This window comes from Perna viridis, chromosome 4, assembly GCF_037379345.1.
Source record: "Perna viridis isolate PV_CMFRI_1.1 ecotype Kerala chromosome 4, ASM3737934v1, whole genome shotgun sequence".
Lineage (NCBI taxonomy): Eukaryota > Metazoa > Mollusca > Bivalvia > Mytilida > Mytilidae > Perna > Perna viridis.
Genome location: NC_142448.1, coordinates 46,940,329 through 46,958,255, shown reverse-complemented (window position 1 = coordinate 46,958,255; position 17,927 = coordinate 46,940,329). Strand labels below are relative to the sequence as shown.

The 17,927-nt window shown below is 32.8% G+C and overlaps 1 protein-coding gene across 8 annotated transcripts in view; it reads left to right on the top strand.

Moving 5' to 3' along the window:
- Positions 1-17,927, top strand: part of LOC148620304 (mitochondrial Rho GTPase 1-A-like) — a 56,024-nt gene that overhangs the window by 12,754 nt on the left and 25,343 nt on the right. For 4 of the 8 annotated variants that reach the window (XM_088581069.1, XM_088581066.1, XM_088581068.1 and 1 more), the window contains exons 7-17: positions 288-338; positions 981-1,157; positions 3,002-3,043; positions 3,606-3,662; positions 4,904-4,927; positions 6,023-6,131; positions 10,764-10,884; positions 11,406-11,490; positions 12,199-12,344; positions 13,119-13,213; positions 13,785-13,876. In XM_088581069.1, coding sequence (XP_088437195.1) covers positions 288-338; positions 981-1,157; positions 3,002-3,043; positions 3,606-3,662; positions 4,904-4,927; positions 6,023-6,131; positions 10,764-10,884; positions 11,406-11,490; positions 12,199-12,344; positions 13,119-13,213; positions 13,785-13,876 — 999 coding nt within the window. The remainder of the gene's footprint in view (positions 1-287; positions 339-980; positions 1,158-3,001; positions 3,044-3,605; positions 3,663-4,903; positions 4,928-6,022; positions 6,132-10,763; positions 10,885-11,405; positions 11,491-12,198; positions 12,345-13,118; positions 13,214-13,784; positions 13,877-17,927) is intronic. The other 4 variants (XM_088581071.1, XM_088581074.1, XM_088581070.1 and 1 more) reach the window with 3 other exon arrangements.

Sequence of the window (17,927 nt, the reverse complement as noted above, 5' to 3'; positions counted from 1 at the left end):
GATTCTTTCTGTTCTTAAATTAAATAGAGTGCATTAAAAGTACCGAAGTCTGGCAATGAAATTATGTACAGTGCACTTTCTTATGAACTGATGCCAAAAACAATTTTACGGTAGGTAAACTTCTTATTGATTACAAGTAATATTCTGACCTATGTATTCTACTTATCTGATATTGAATGCCTATGGTTGGACACATTTTTTGAAATTAAAGTAGCTGTCTTTTAAGTTTTATTAACCAAAGTATAGAAGAAAGTTGATATTTACCTTTTAATTTTGTAAAATTTCAGACTATGATGCCAATTCTGAATGACTTTGCAGAAGTTGAAACTTGTGTAGAGGTATGTATTTCATATAATGACACTTATTAACATTCTTCTCGAAGTGTTTTTAATTGATTGAAATGTAAGTATATATTGGCTGGCAAACCAAAACTTTCAATATTTTCACTCTCAGTTGTTGAAATTCAGTAACAAATACAGAAGCCCATGCATTTCAACCACTCAATCTACTAATTGAGAACCGATGATGTAAAAATGTCACGTGACCACATGGCTAATTAAAAAATCGTATGGCTTGGTTCAGCGAAGGTGTTGAATCAATTTATCTTCAATTAAACATCATAAGTGACTACAAGGGATGTTTTTTGATTATATGTATTAGGTGTAATAAATCAAATAAACCCAAAAATAAACTTTTGTGTTATGTTTCCTTTAAAGAAAGGCTTTATACAGAAGATTTTGAAGAGATGTATCAGCAAAAAACGCATGCAGTGATAAAACCAGAAATCTATAAAAATAAATTGAAATGTTTATAAAATGGATAAGTTGACTCCTGTATATCCAGACATTGTGACCTGTACATATATTTAATATTTAGAATCATCCTGATATGGTAGAATTATTCCTTTCTTTTATTTTAAGAGCAAAGAGCATTTATATCTGTAAATCATAGATTTTGCATATGTTCCATTTCCTTCTCAGTGTTCAGCAAAGACATTAAAGAATATCAGTGAAATGTTTTACTATGCACAGAAAGCAGTTCTCCACCCTACTTCTCCTGTTTATAATCCTGAAGAAAAAGAGGTATTTGTATATCATATATCAGAGCAGTTTTCCACCCTACTTGTCCTGTTTATAATCCTGAAGAAAAAGAAAAAGGTATTTCTATATCATATATGAGAGCAGTTCTCTGCTCTACTTCTCCTGTTTATAATCCTGAAGAAAAAGAGGTACAGTCAAACCTGTGTTAAGCAGTCACCTCTGGGCAATACTCAAAGTGACCTTATAGAGAGGTGACCTTTTGAATGAGATTACAAATTGTGATGTAGAAATACTTTGATGTCAGCAATTAATCCCATATTCCTTTAGAAAGTACTATCTCTGATTGTCATAATATTACTTGTAATTGTCTTTCATTTTCAGAAGTAGATTCATGTATTTAAAAATATTTTCATTCAAAATATCATTCCGATAAAAAAATTTGACAATAAAAAACAAAGTATTTCCTCATTTCCCGTTTTATGTTGTTTTCACAGTCTACGTTATTTTCAATGTCCTCTATAATTTCTGCTTTTCTTTTAGCAATTTTAGTGATTTGTGTTTTTCCGACATCCATTTCCTTTACAACAGCACAGACATCTTTTCCACTATTTAATTTTTTAATTGCCTCATTTCTTTCCATTTTTCGTTTCTGAGAGATTTTGTCACAACTCAAACTTTCATAATTAAATTGAAGACTGAAGTTTTTATGACTTAATCTCTGACCAGTGAGTAAATTTCAAACCTTTACTTTTGAACCTTTAATTTTGTTTTCATTGCAATACTGATTTAATTCCCTTGGCAACCTAATTATCTATATTTACATTTTCTAAGTATAATAAAGTCACATAATACAGTACTGTTATTGGGTAATGTGATAAACCGAATGTTTACAAAATGGCCGGTATAAGAAGTCCGAAAGATGATTTTCGGCCGAAAAATAGGTGACTGTGGCTGCGTAAGGGAGGTGATCGCTGATTTGAGTTAAATAAAACAGTTGGGTGGGTTTCGAAATGGCCGTTAAGTGAAGGTGACCAGCTGAGCAGGTTTGACTGTATTTGTATATCGTATATGAGGGCAGTTCTCCACCCTACTTCTCCTATTTATAATCCTGAAGAAAAGAGATATTTCTATATCATATATGAGAGCAGTTCTCTCTAGTTCTCCTGTTTATAATCCCGAAGATAAAGAGGTATTTCTATATCATATATGACTTTTGAGTGAAAAAAGATATTATTTTAATGTTGTGTTGTAGGCAATGAAAAATATAAATAAGATGAAGTACTGTGGCAAAGTTATCAAAAGCATACACATAGATGAATCATAACTGGTACTTGTAATTTAGCTAGTTTCCCACCTATATTTAAAATGTACAATCACAAAATGACCATATTTTTTTTGCTGTGTGCAGTGGGACTGTTTTCTTCAAAAATGCATCAGGAGAAACAATTTTGAAGGAGAGCAACCGAAAAATTGTATGAGAAATCATATACATGTTATTAGGCGAAAACATCTTTAAATGAGTGTCCCTTAGTTGAAAAAATTTGAAAATGAAGTACTGGATACTGTATGACAGAAAAATAAATTAGATAATTAAAAAAAGAAACTTGTTTCTTCAATTCAAACTTTGTTGAAAAAAAATATATTATTTGGTGGGATATTAATTTTTGCCATGGAGACTATTCCAGAAAGAAAATGTCTCAAGGGGGGCAGGATGCAGTTAATATTTGAATGTGTTATTGGGGGAGAATGGGAATTTTTCTTATAAGACTAGTTTGTAGCATGTTAATTTTATATGTTAGTTGTACCCCTAGCAAGTGTATTTTGTCTCAGGACACACTTTTTATGGAATAGCCTTGAGATTTATTGCACTGCAAAAAATTCTATAAATAGGAATTTGTTAAACAAAAATCAGATTGCAATGAATAATTTTCACTTAGAATGATATTTTTATTCTGTTTTAGCTAACACAGCAGTGTAAGAAAGCCTTGACCAGAATATTTAAGGTAATTTTCAGTTCATATTATAAATTTAAGAGCTATTGTGGGCCCAACAGTTTATTAATGAATATTGATTGAGGGCGGTTCCATTTAAAGATACATGATACCCAGGGAAGGCACTTTTTCACCAGGTGAGTCACCCATAGAAGTTCTATTGATGTTTTTAACTCTATATTTTGTCAAGAGACCTGAACACTTCCCTTCCCCCGTCAATCACATTTTTACTGGAACAGCCCTGAGGAAAAAACATTTAAATAAAGTATTTTTTATTTGTTTATTTTCTATATTTTTTCATATGATAGGTTGTGGATTGTATATTTTTTTTATTTTTGAAGCTAATTTTAGAGCATGGTTTAGGGCAAACAGCATGTTTTGGCAATTAACTCAGACTCAATGGCAAAATAGTCTCCATACTTGTGCCCAGCCCACCACTGTTGTTCAGGGTTTGACATTGTGGTCCTTTCAAGCTGGGGATCATCGAACATTTTTTGTTTTATCAAATCCCTAGTAAAATGATTTTTTTCATTGCAATTTAAATATTGGGTTTGCTATTGTTTTTTTTTTGCAGATATGTGATCTGGATAATGACCGACTTCTTAATGATGATGAAGTACACATGTTTCAGGTAATAACAGCTTATAAAAAATCTGCTTATTCAGCACTTTCTACTTTATACCTTACTTTGCAATAGATTTTCATGGAAGTTTGGAGATAGTTAAAAACGTCACTGTTAACCAAGGATTAAAAAAAAAACTGATATAGAATTGTCAATGGTAGTCATCCAAATATAAATAAGATTTCAGTATATTGAATGAAAAGTTAGTCTTAAAAATACTTGTATATATTATGGCCTAATGTACAAAATGCCAGAGAAACCATGTTTTTGAAAAGGATTTGGTTAACAGTGTCATGGTTTAATAGCAGATTTCAGACAAACTATCTTACTACCATGCATTGGGATGATATACAGCTTCATCTGTAACACATAGCCGTCTACACAAATGACACAATCAATACATAGGATTAAATAACAAGTGGTGTTTTCATCTTTTTACCTTAGAGCTTACCTTCTGTTTGGATTTACTGTTCACATTTTATAACTCATGAGAATGATGCATGAATGTACTCCAACACTTTACAGTTATTTTTTGTTGTAAGTAAGTTTTTAAGTGGTTCCATTTATTCCTTGTAACTTTTGTTTTCTTCTAACAATAAACAGCTTTGTCTTTTTTTTTATGACATTAATTCATATTTTTTTTTTGTTTGGAAACAGAACAAAAGCCATGTTCTTTAACTAATTAAAAGATAAATTTTATCTAATAAAAACTATGCATTCTTTGAACATTATCTGATTGTGATTTGTAATTAGAATTTGTCAATTTATTTCCCTTCAACATGTTCACCTGAATTAGAAGTTGCAATGTTACTATGAAATGTCTCTTGCCAATATATTCATAATGCAAAAGACTAGCCTTGAAATAAATAAAAAATTATAAGGCTTGATGGTTGCAATAGTTTTCAGGAATGCCACACTTGTTTACAAATGTCATCCCCTACTAAAGTATGTGTACCCATTTTATTCATAATTTTTATTAAGGTAACATATATATATTGTAATTGTATATCCTCTACATTACAATTCTTTTTGGTTACTGGAAAACTAAAAATGACTTCTCTAAGTCTATTTTAAATAAATTTTTCAAATTTCTATTCATTTGAGTATTTAATTTTGAAAGATTAACTACACGATGAATAGTTACTTAATAAAATACCTTTAGCAAAGTTAGAGTGAGGTATAGACTAGAGAAATCAGAATGTAAATACAATTCATGGCATGTACAAAATATTTTTTTCTGGTTATTGCAGCTTTTTACAAGTACAAATTTCTTTGTGAGTCTTTAGTTCTTTTTTTTTTGCTAGCTTAAGCACTCTTCTGATTGCTCAATCCAGATGGGCATGTGTTGGATTTGGAAATGTATATTTGGATGGTGCTGGATTCCAATAAAAAAGGACTTTCATGAGATGAATAGGCCATGCTAATCACAGCTACACTTTTGTGGACTTAGTTATTTCCACTCTCTTACCATGATGAATTTTTTTGACGAAACCTTCAATTTTCAGCTTTTTTTTTCCTTTTACTAGAAGAACATGAGAAAACCTAGACACTAAATATGTTTAGAAGCTAAGATCAAGTAGATTGTTGTGTCCATATTCTACTACCCAACGTATATTGTGACAGGTGGAAATCGCTTAGTTCATCTGCATTGTAGTGTAACTGTAGCCAAACAAACAGAAGCTGCCCTGCTGAGTAGATTCACTGTCCATAGAAACACAACACTCAGATACCACATAACACAGTAAAAAAACTTAAAATTGCTATGCAAGCTTGTTTTAAACAAGGGGTCACTATAGACCCTGCTTATGATGGATACACCTAGAAGCACGTAGATCTGTGTGCCTCATTCTCTGTCTAATCTCTTGATCTACCTTCATTCTGAGTGCTTGCCAGTGTAGAACTACCATTTGATGGTCCACTGTTTGTTAGATTTCGTTTCTTTGACCTGTAGAATTTTCAAGTTGTTTTATGTCGGGATATACATGTAGATTCTCATAACTTCATCATGTCTTAGAGATGTGTTTAAGATTTTTTTATCCCTTAAAAAGCAGAATTGAAACTTTATGAGAATTGGTGCTTGGTTATGTTATTCATGAAATGTACTTTTAGAAAATGCATGCTTATACAGACATCCCATTGGCATTGAATGGTTTGAACCTTTGAATGTGATCTGAAGGTCGTGCCAATACATTCTTGTTTTTTAACAGAATTGGATTTGTTTTTTTATTTTATTATATTTTAGTTATATATACATGTACAGGATGCTATTGTATTTACATTATCATGCATTACAAGTTCACTGAATGAGATCTTACAAAAATTAGTTTTTGTTGTTTTCAATAAGTCCATAAATATTTCTTCTATTTCAGAGGAAATGTTTCAATGCACCTTTACACCAGCAAGCTTTAGATGATGTCAAGTCTATTGTCAAGAGAAATATTACAGATGGTGTCCGGGATAATGCACTGACATTAAAAGGTACTTCACATTACTCATATATTCTGATTGGTTAGTGTTTTAGTTGAGAATGAGATCACAGAAATATTCCCTGAAAATTCTATCCCTATGTCAAAAAGGTATTGAAATTGATAGGTTCTTACTCAAAACCCTATTGTGGATTTTGGAGTCCTTCAAATAGAAGATCAAAGCAGAATGACTAAAAACCCATCAAATTTCTTTCAAAAAATGGAAGAAGACACAATAGGGAGTAGTGTAAATGCCTGTTCTTAAAAGAACTTTGACAACAGATGATTTTGAATATGAATTGGTTAATCATAAATTTAAGTTATTGTTATTATATATAATATTTCTTAAGCCCTAAATCATGTTCTGGACATCACTGTCATGTTCCAGACTTCATTGTCCTGTTCTTTAAAATTCATCATGTACCATGCATCATTGTCATGTTCTGGACATCACTGTCAAGTTCCAGACACCACTGTCATGTTTTTGACATCATTGTCAAGTTTCAGACACCACTGTCATGTTTTGGACATCATTGTCAAGTTTCAGACATCAATGTTGTGTTCTGGACATTCATGTCATGTTCCTGATATCACTACAGTCGACTCCACTTAATCGCATATCGCTTTATTGCATATTTCGGTTATAAGCATAATTTTCTCCTGCACAAAACCATTTCCTATTATTCTATTTGGGAAAAAATCGCTTATTTGCATAGGCCTTGCAGGTGCATTTCGGTTTATTGCATAGAAAATTTTGCCTCATCCAGGTAAAGACAGGTTTTCCCAAATTCTAAAAAGCAAAAAGTAAAAACTAGATTATCATCAATCAGGAGGTGTTAATAATGAATTAAAAACATAATGGACATAAAAGACAATTTAAATGATTTCTAATTACATTAAAATAAACAAGCACCTAGGTAAACAATGACTTCTGATGACATGCCAAACATCACCTTATGATGCGGCTTGGGGTTTGGCTTGGGGTATTTTTTGTTCCTATTTAAATTCTTCCGACTACAAATGATTATCAATGTAAATTTAATTTTCTTTAATGAGCTGAACAGTTTTTAGTGAGCTTGGGTTACTAGGCATAAATATCAACCGAAAATTAAAAGTCATCATTCATTCAGTACAATGTCTAATGAAATTCAACTACCCTAAGGTGCCCCATACTATCCACACTTCATAGGAGTATATCGAGGTTAATGACAAGTATAATACACAACTATAAGTGTACAATGGTGATTGAACAGAGGAATAAAAACGCACAGACTAAAAAGACAGAAAAAGCCCACAAACTGAATCCTGGCTGAAATATGAAATATGGGATTTTCTTTCATGGAAAGGTCAGGAAATTACTTGACTATTTATAGAAGAGAAACACATAGTTTTACTTATAAATACACACAACGCAAAGAAGGTCAATAAACAAGACAAACACAATATATATTATTATTTATTGATAAAAGAACAATACAATGAGAAAGTCTATAACAATTAAATACCAGATCAGAAATGTTGAACAGTGATATCCCTGGTTGATCCACAGTATCATCGTCTTACCTCAACTCACACTTCCGGTAAAATCGTAATTTTGGTTATAAGAATAGCCTGGTTATTTGCATAATTTTACTGGCAAATAGGCTATGCAATTAAGCGGAATCCACTGTATTATGTGCTGGACATCCCTGTTATATTCTGGACATGATTGTCTTGTTCTGGACATCATTGTCATAATCCTGACATCACAGTCATGTTCCAGACACCATTTTCATGTTCTGGACATCTCTGTCATATTCCAGACATCACTGTCATGTTCGACATCATTGTCATGTTCTCCACATCACTGTTGTGTTCTGGACATGCCTGTTATGTTCAGGACATCACTGTCAAGTTCTAGACACCACTGTCAAGTTCCAGACACCACTGTCATGTTCCAGACATCACTGTCAAATTCTTAACAATCACTGTTGTGTTCTGGACATCCCTATTGTGTTCAGGACATCACTCTCAAGTTCAAGACATCACTGTCATTTTCTGGACATCACAGTTATGTCCTGTGCTACCCTGTCATGTTCCAGACATCACTGTCATGTTCTGGACATCCCTGTCAGTGTCTGTTGTGTATGAAGAATATAAATACAATCAAATTTTTTAAAAAAGTATGATATATCAAGTAAACTCTAGATAGATCTGCAGAAGATGTCAAAATAAACAAACACTGAATTTTCACTTGATATGGTCCACACATTTACACAGTTTACTGTGGATAGGTGTCTGTTGTCCTTCTATTGACCAGTATGTAAGTTTGACTAGAGTTCATGTTGTTCATGTCTGGAACAAGGCCCGGAATTTTTGACAGCTCATTTTATCAAACTTCAGCATATGTTTGTGTCAGTCTTGCTCAGATCGAAAAACTTTTTAAAAAAGACTTGTTCATGTACATGTAGTTATTTTAAGATAAATATTAGAATTTTTATTAAATGTGTTATTTCATCACATACTTTGTCTTTTATAAAATATCTGAACGAGTTAACGAGTTAGGTTTCGACCACACGTGGATGTTTGAACATGTAAACAAAATATTGTATCTCTCGAACTTTTTCATCACATTGGCAAACACCCAAAAACTTTCGAGTGATGAAAAAAAAAAAGATTATTTGTGAAAGAAAATCTTGAATACATTTTGTCTGTATATTGATTTAAATGGGCTGTTGACTTCTGCATTAAGAAGATTCAGTCAGCAAATTAATAATTACAAACTACGGCTGATTCATAGTTTCAGCGCCATATGTGCTTTAGTTACCTCTGAAAGATCAGCGAGAAAATGATCGATGGACATCTCAATCTTTTTCTTGATTAATCAAGTAATAAATGTATGAAAATTGTCCAAATCACTTCAATTAATTCGTTTACGCAATGGGGCTGCATGTGTACCGTTAATTCAATTATGTAATCAACTGATCAGTTACAGGTAAATCACAGTCGCAGGTGGCTGCATATTGGCTAAAATTGACACGCACCTGTCAATTTATTTCCAATAAACAATTAGGAGACAAGTAGACAGGATGTTTATACACTAATAAAACCACACAGACTGAAATTTATAAGGGTTGACAATTTTTTATGTCCAATATTGGATAATGGTCATCAGACATTTTGCAAAATTTGTCGGTCAATGACTGGTATTTTTGGCAGTTTCCGGATCCATGGTCTGGAACACAGGGACCACACTGGGCTTCGCCAATGTCACAATTTGCAATTTTTGATCTGGCGACAAAAATAACCATTGGTGATTTTCTTGTTGCCTAGGTTTTGTATATTAGAATTGATAGGAAGTTTGTCAGCAATGGATATTCTCTCCAAATAAACAATTGTGTTGACACCTGGTCAGAGTTATTTGACGATGATCAATTTACAACTGAAGGCAATCGAAGGTAATTAGACCAGGTGACCGTGACTTACTATATCCTCATGGAAAAGTGTCAATTAGATGTAAATATATTATTGAGCCGATCAAAACTCTCGTCATCTGGTCATGGCCATGTGCATGTGACTACATACAAGCTTCACAGCCCTGTTGAACTATATGATACATTCAGAAACAGATTTACCTTATTAAATCCAATAAACAATGATTATTCTATCAAGAAGTGTCTAAAACACTTCAAAATGCAAGAATTGATAAAAGAAAATTGATGACATTTGTTTACACTTTTGCCATGTGGATTTTTTTTTGGCAAATTGGTAAACAAATAGAATGGGGATTCCCAAAATCTAATTAAAGAAATACTGAATATTCAGATATAAAACAGGAGTACAAGAGAACAAAAGATAATTAAAAAGGGACGCAATTAATTAAGTTTGCTAGAAATTTATGACTTGAAAAAAGAATCAAGATTGTTGAAAATTCATAAATAAAAAATCTAATTGTATTTTAAGATAAATATAATTAGACCACAAGAGACAAACTTTAGGTCAGCATGATTTAAAGTCAGGGACTATATGAGCATAATAAAATAAAGCCCTTAATAGAAATAAAACACCTGTATCTGGAGTAGTACTTTATTATTTTGCATATGAAAAGTGACTAATGGTTTTAGATCCTGCCTAAGACTAGAGCTAAAAACCTGCTTTATATATGCATCAAGAGTGAATCTTGGATACATGTATGTCATGAATGAAGGGGTTATTTTGAAGAAATGACAAGGATAACTCATCAGTGGGCTTAATACTGTTATATTTTAAAAAAAATTATAATAAATTTTTTGGCACCCATTTTGGCTTTGATTCTGAAAATTGCCAAAAAAAATTGGAGCTGGCAATTTTTTTCTGGCAACAGAATTTTGGAAGCCAGAGCAGCCCCTGGAACATCTCAAAACATTATCTCAACTTGGTTTATTTTTGCGCTCTCTGCAGTATTGATAAAAATAGCACAGCAAAAGTTTTTGATCAATTTTACGACAATTTTTTCATATGTAGGGCATGCTATGCCTTAATTTTTTTCTAAATACACAAGTTTGTCTATTGTCTGAGGGAAATTTGTAGTGACATTGAGCCCATATTTGTTGAAAGGTAATGCTGAAACTTAATACAATGAGATCAACAGGAGACCACTAAGCATAAATTTGTTTTTCTTTTGCAGGATTTTTATTTTTACACACATTATTTATACAACGAGGTCGACATGAGACGACATGGACTGTACTACGGGCTTTTGGTTACGATGACAGATTACAATTAACTAGAGATTTTCTTTATCCAAAGTAAGTGTGAGTAACCTGAAAATAGAAAATAAGGCATAGAATTTTGGACAGTAATAAAAGTTTTTATTGTAGGCCACTAATAGGTTAATAATTTGGATTCGTCAGCAACTTTATCATTTTTTCCATTGTTCTTACTGACTGATATCTCAGGCTACTGCTGTCTGTCTCTAAACTGTCATTCTGTTTATTTAGTGAAATATGTTCAAGATTAGGTCTTGCTGCTGAAATGTTTTTGGTATGACAGCTGAAAAAAATTGATAAAGACGGAATTGAAAGAAATTTGAGGAGGTAGAAAAAAAATGTTGCCCATAGCCAGCAAGTATCATCGTTTCTAAGTTTGTCACATATGTTGATCAATATTTATGGTTTGTATGTACAAAAGTGTTATCATACATAGATTACCTGATTATTTATGGTAATATTGATGAGGATTTTAAACAATGATTTTAAAAAAAAGGTTTTTGTCATAATACAAATACTTGTACAATGGAAACATTTTCATATATCCTTTCCTGTTGCAGAATATATGTAGGATCTGGATCTACAACAGAATTAACATCAGAAGGGATTAAGTTTCTTAAAATGGTCTTCAGTAAATATGATGAGGTATATTATACAATGTACATAAATGTTCTAAGTAATATTTGAGGATAATAACCACAGTTCACTTTACTTTTCTGCTAAGCACACTGTATTTAAAAGGATAGAGTGACGACTGGTTTGCTCTGATGTGGAAAAATCTGTCCGAGTGTGGTGGCATGCCTACATGCAGGCTTTTGCTTCTGTGGGCTAGCACAATATAAAAATTGGGTTAAGTCAGTGTTCTAGAATTTTTCAGAAATTGAGGTTTCGTCAGGGAAAAATCCATACAAAATCAACTTTCCCACAGTCAATGACTACTTTCCTAACAAAACCAATCCTTACATCATATGAAGTTTTCAACTTGCCACTGGAAAGTGTAACTAAGTACCTATCTTTCCTTGACCCAAATTTCACTTGTCCTGGGTAACGGGAAATAGGAATCCTAGAACACTGATTAAGTATGTCAGACTTGTACAAAGCAGTGTCTGTTCCATTGATTCTTTTCCTGAAATGCATGAAACATGCCATAGGACATTTAAATAATAATCAATCATTTTGAACTCTCCTGTAATAAGAATACTGTGTCGGATTGCTTTATGCTTAAAACCAGTCATCACGTATATAAAGCACTTTTTAGATGGTAATCTGGCATGGCCTGAGCGTTGTAATGTATGGGGTAAGAATGATACAAATTATGGCAATATCTTTTTTGAATAAACGTTTTAATTACAGGACAATGATGGTTGTTTATCTCCCCCTGAGTTACAAAACCTTTTTAGTACATGTCCTGTAATGCCATGGGGTCCAGATGTAAATAATACAGTGTGTACAAACCCTAATGGTTGGATAACTAACCAAGGTTATCTGGCACAGTGGGCGTAAGTATTAATAAACAAAGAAGATGGCACAGAGGGTATAAATTACATTGATAAAGGTACAAGATTGAACTAAATAGATAGCACGGTGGGATATTGATTAAAATCAGGGGCGATTCCAGGTTAGAGTGTAATGGGTGTACATCCCTTTAATAGAAAAAAAACTATCGTGGTCTGCTAAATATTGTATTGCATATGTCAATTTATCATATTCATTCTTAAAACATGTCATAGTCTGATTTCCTTTTTTTTCTGGTTCTTGTAATTATGCTTTTCTTCATAAAATTCTGGACTCGCCCCAGAAAATACTATATTTCTGTATCTTCTTTTACCATGTGATATGACACACAGAAATTTTAATCATAGTACAAGCATAACAGAAATTCCTTGTTTAAACACAATTTAAAATATTGAACTGTAGGAACTGTGAGAAACAAAGTAACAAATATCATACAAAATATGAAAGAAACCAGACACAAAAAAAAGTTTAAAGTCAAGCTAGACTGGTAGCTTGGACCTTTTTGATAGATGTATCACCCCATGTCTCTCTAGAAATATCAGTGGCACTCATAATGTCTAATCTGTTAGTCAATGGAGGAAGAGAATGTCTAATCTGTTAGTCAATGGAGGAAGAGAATGTCTAATCTGTTAGTCAATGGAGGAAGAGAAATATAATGAAAGTAACAATCTGTCAGAGAATAATACGTTACCATATATTGATTTTAAGACATTCCTTAAACAAACATTTGCCTTGATTTCTCTTGCTTTTATTTTTAGGTTGACAACACTATTAGACGTACCAAGGACAATAGAATTCTTAGCATATTTAGGTTATCAATACACAAATGATAGTCAATTATCTGCTATAATGGGTAGGTTTTATTCACCAGTTAATTATCTGCTATAATTGGTAGGTTGTATTCAACAATTGCTTATCAGTTAAAAATTTAATATGAGGCAGGTTGAAACTTGAAGAGGATGAAGTTTTAAGCAAGAGAAACCTTATCAATAACATCATAGGTCCTAGTGGACTTTAGACAACTTTTAGCTGTGGACCGAGCTGTTCCATACAGTAAAAGTTTAAGCTGTGTATAGGCCTTCTCCAATGGCATATCAGAAATGAAAAAAAAGATATCCAAATTTAATTATCGATTACAAATAGTGTAGAAATAATGAAACTAACTTACTCTGCATTCAGTTTGTTTTCAATCATTTGGAACTATTCAGTCATTTTTGCTGCACTAAGTATAGAAATCCCAAAGAATTCTACTGGAAGTAACTTCCTGTCAGACTCTTTATGTGCTTCTTATACTATATCTTAAAATTTTATTTATTACCAAGGTGTTGAAGTACATGTACAGTGTATATGGTAATTTGTGTGGAATTCACTTTTGTGTGTAAATTTAAAAGGTAATATTTTTGGATACCTTTTGTTTATTTCAGTAACTAGAGATAAGAAAATAGATTTAGACAAGAAACATACCTCCAGAAATGTGTTCAGATGTCATGTCCTTGGTGCTAAATCGGTTGGCAAGGTACTTACTGTGCAGATATCTATTTTTTATATTCAAAAGCAGTGTTTTATGGGATTACAAATGTTTTTTGTTTTTTTTGTTTTCAATACTTAAAAAGTAGTAATTTGATATTGATTGCCTTCTATTACTTGATATTTATAAGAGAATTTGCTAAAATTATGACAATTTTTCTTTTATAATTAAAATCTTAAACACAAGTAAGGTAAGTGCATAACATAATTTAAAAGTAAGAATATTTTTACAGTAATTTAGCATATTTTACAAGCCTTGGATAGAGATATGGCTTAGATAAGAAACCTTTATAAATGAATATATTCTTGTAAATGTATTTTCAAGGCCTTTTACCCTTAGATGAGGGCAGGCATATGAAGAACTTAAGGTTGTTTTTAACACCACAATTATGTTCTTGATTTTTTGAAAATTTGGGGTTTACAGCGGGAAAGCTCCACATAGAAGTGTAATCAAAGGAACCAAAATTCCAGCGGAAATCAAAAGAATGTAATCCAGGGACAAAGACCAGACATGGAAAACAGACAAACCTAACAAAGAACATTAAGTTACTAAAATGATACATACAAAGTAACAAAAGTGAATGAGCAACTTGGACTCCACTAAAAACTGGGAGCATGGACCAGGTGCGCCGGTAGGGTAAGTGTCCTCTGCTTTTCTAGAAACACCAGCCAAGTTGCATTTAAATAGTCAATTCTGGGTAGAAGAAAGATAAAAGGAAAACTATGACACATTGAACAAATCAAGTTTCATGGTGCAGATGGATACGCCGTTACAATCCACAAGTTCATGATGACGTCTGTAGCAATGACTTCAATCTTGTAGCAACATAACCCTGTTCCATAAGCCTAATTGTAAGTCTAGCGCGATACAAAAAGTCTACAAAGTTATGGCAAGCTCAGGCATAATGAGTTGTGATATAAAAATTCCATACGCAGGTGTTGAAGGGATGAACGGAAAGTTGACAATTTGGATGAAAAGTCATCACATTGTCATAAAGTTTGGTCAATAGTTTTCCTTCACCATTGATCTCTAAGTGTAGGTCAAGATATGAGGCTGACTTCGCAGTGTCTGTAGTATCCTTTATCTCAAGTTCTTTAGGGTAGATACAATGTATCAAATCCCCGAAACTAGGATTGTTTAACGATAATATATCATCAATATAGCAGAAACTGAGATTAAAGGATCTAGCTAAACGATGTTCTTTCTTCCGGATCAGATCAGCTATAAAGTCAGCCTCATAAGAGTGGAGGAATAGGTCTTCCAGGAGAGAAGCACAATTTGTTCCTATTGGAATGCCAACTGTTAGTTGAAAAACACACCCACCACAGTGCACAAATATGTTGTCAATCAAAGAGTTATCTTTCCCACAGTTAATATCTACAATTGTACTTTCTGAACTTTTCTAAGCCTTTCAGAAATTCAAATTTTCTACTTATTAAAGGGATACTTTAAAAACAGAAATAACTTTCCCTCTCCAATATTTCACTTGTCTTGGATGACAAAAAAAATGGGAATACCTGAATATTCTAATTCATATAGAATTAAGTATAAAATGTGTTTCTTTATATTATACTTAATATGAAATTCTACAAGTATGAATACCAACCTTTCTTCATGAAATTTAACATTTTTAAAGTAAAATGGGATTTTATAAAATAAATACTTACCATCATAAATTCTGAGTAAGTCCATCTGGGCAAGTCAAGCAGGTGGAATCCCCTATCTAAAATTATCATCCAATGGGATGGCCTTATTGTAGCTATCTACCCTATATTCTTTCATTTAATTTTCAAAAGTAAGCAAGAAGCTATACAAAAATATAACAGGGGATGAAGGGGAGGCTGGGAGGGACCTTTGATTTATGATGGTAAGTATTTATTTTATAAAATCCCATTTTACTTTAAAAGTGTTAAATTTTGTTACAATAAATACATTACCATCATAAATTCTGAGGAAATTTCAAAATTAATGATGAACACAGAATCTAACATAAAGCTGAATCCCCTGAACCAGAAGATGTAGGAGGTAAAACAACTTTTTGTGCCGTTATCAAAGATTCCGATGAAAATAAGCAGGGTTTTAGCTAGGATTTTGAGGGCTTTAGTCACTTTTGTGTAAAGCATGAACGACATATTATGGGCAGCAGAATTTTGTAAATAGTCAGCTGTATCATTAATTAAAGACATACATGTAAACATGCTTAATATATTTATTTTAAGTTTACAGATACAGACATAACAATAAATACAATAAATGTTACAACTAAATAACTGTTATTTTCTATAAGAAAATATGTGTGTTACGTAATAAAATAAAATATAAAAAAATAGATTTTTACATCATGACAAAGCTTTGATGCATCCAGTCTAAAAATAGCTACTATTTGACAAAAGCTACTATTATGGTATGACCTGACACTCAATAAGAGAAAATCCTCCTGTCCTTTGCCAAACACCCCACCTCAAAAGCCTTCTTCAACCTAAAACTCCTGAAATCAGAAGGATGGAGACATATCTTTAGAAGAGAACTCACAGATGAAACCTTGAGCCTAAGATAGGTCTTGATCAGATTGTACCTACTAAATCCCCTCTCAGTCACCAGAAGATAAAGCGGAAACTAGACAGATAGAAAGGAACTTGGCCACATTGGCATAGTCAACTGTAGAATTTTGAACTCTAACTGCTTACTGCTGGGTGGTAATTTTAGTAACCTTTGACCCTGGATCATGAGTCAAATTGAAGAAGTTCGTAATCATTGTGATTTGGTTTCAAGAAGAATAGAGAATAGTGAAATAAATATTTATCTTTAATTAATACTTTCTGATGTCCAGTCTTGCGTTAAAATTAACTGATATCCATTAGATGACCAGACACACATCAGAGACATTGCATATAAAATGTGTGCATGTAAATTTCTAAAAATAGATAGCTTAGTACATGTGCGAGGATTGTGAAGGGTTTGTTTTCGTACGGGAGTAAATATTGGTCGGCATCCATTAAAGATCAACTTACTTACTTAGTCCTCTTCACTCCTTGTGGAGCATAGGGCTACTACAGTTGCTCTCCATCTCACTCTGTTTTGGGCCTTTTTTTTCGCTTAACCCCAGCTCTTGCTAATCGTCTAAAGTTCCTTCAGCCTTGTTCTTTTCCATTTCAGTAGAGGTCTTCCTTGCTTCCTTTGTCCTTGAGGATTCCAGTCTAGCGCTTCTCTAGTAATGCTAGTATACAGTTTTCGCCATGTGTGGCCAATCCATTGCCATGCCCTTCATTTAATGTGGGTATCTGCTGGATCTTGGTTGGTACGATCCAGAAGTTGTTCATTTGTAATTTTTCTTGGCCACCACACTTTACAAATATGTCTAAGGCATTTATTGATAAATGCCTGGATTTTATGTAGAAGTCCAGCTGTTAGTCTCCGGGTTTCACACCCATAGAAAAGGACAGATTTTACATTGGTGTTGAATATTCTGACCTTGGTGTTTTCACTAAGCACATTTGATTTCCAAACTGGTTTTAACATGGCAAAGGCTTGATGGGCTTTGCACATCTGTGCCACTGGGCTTACTAATTTCACTTCCTAGATATGTAAACTGTTCAACTCCTTCCAGTTCGTCCCCTCCAATTGTCACTGACCCTCCTTTTTTAGTTTGAACTTTCATAATTTTTGTTTTTCTATTGTTAATTTTAAGCCCTATTTTCTTTCCGATGTCATTTATCCTTTTGGTTTTATCTCGGATGTCTAAAATTTAGTTAGACAGTAGGGCAAGATCATCAGCAAAGTCTAGATCTTCTAACCTTGTCATCATAGTCCACTGAATCCTTTAACATGACTAATCATTAAAATAATGATTTATATATGTTATATAGTAGTATGACTTAAAATCAGAAATGTTTCAAGTAAACTTGAAGCTTTTTTCAGTGGTCGAAACTGTTCGAGCGGCTGAAGAGTGAGAACCCTGGGATTATCTTTCGTATTCCTAATGATCAAAAGATTGATAAATTGTTATCTTAAAGGTTTATTAACGATGCACATAACAGGG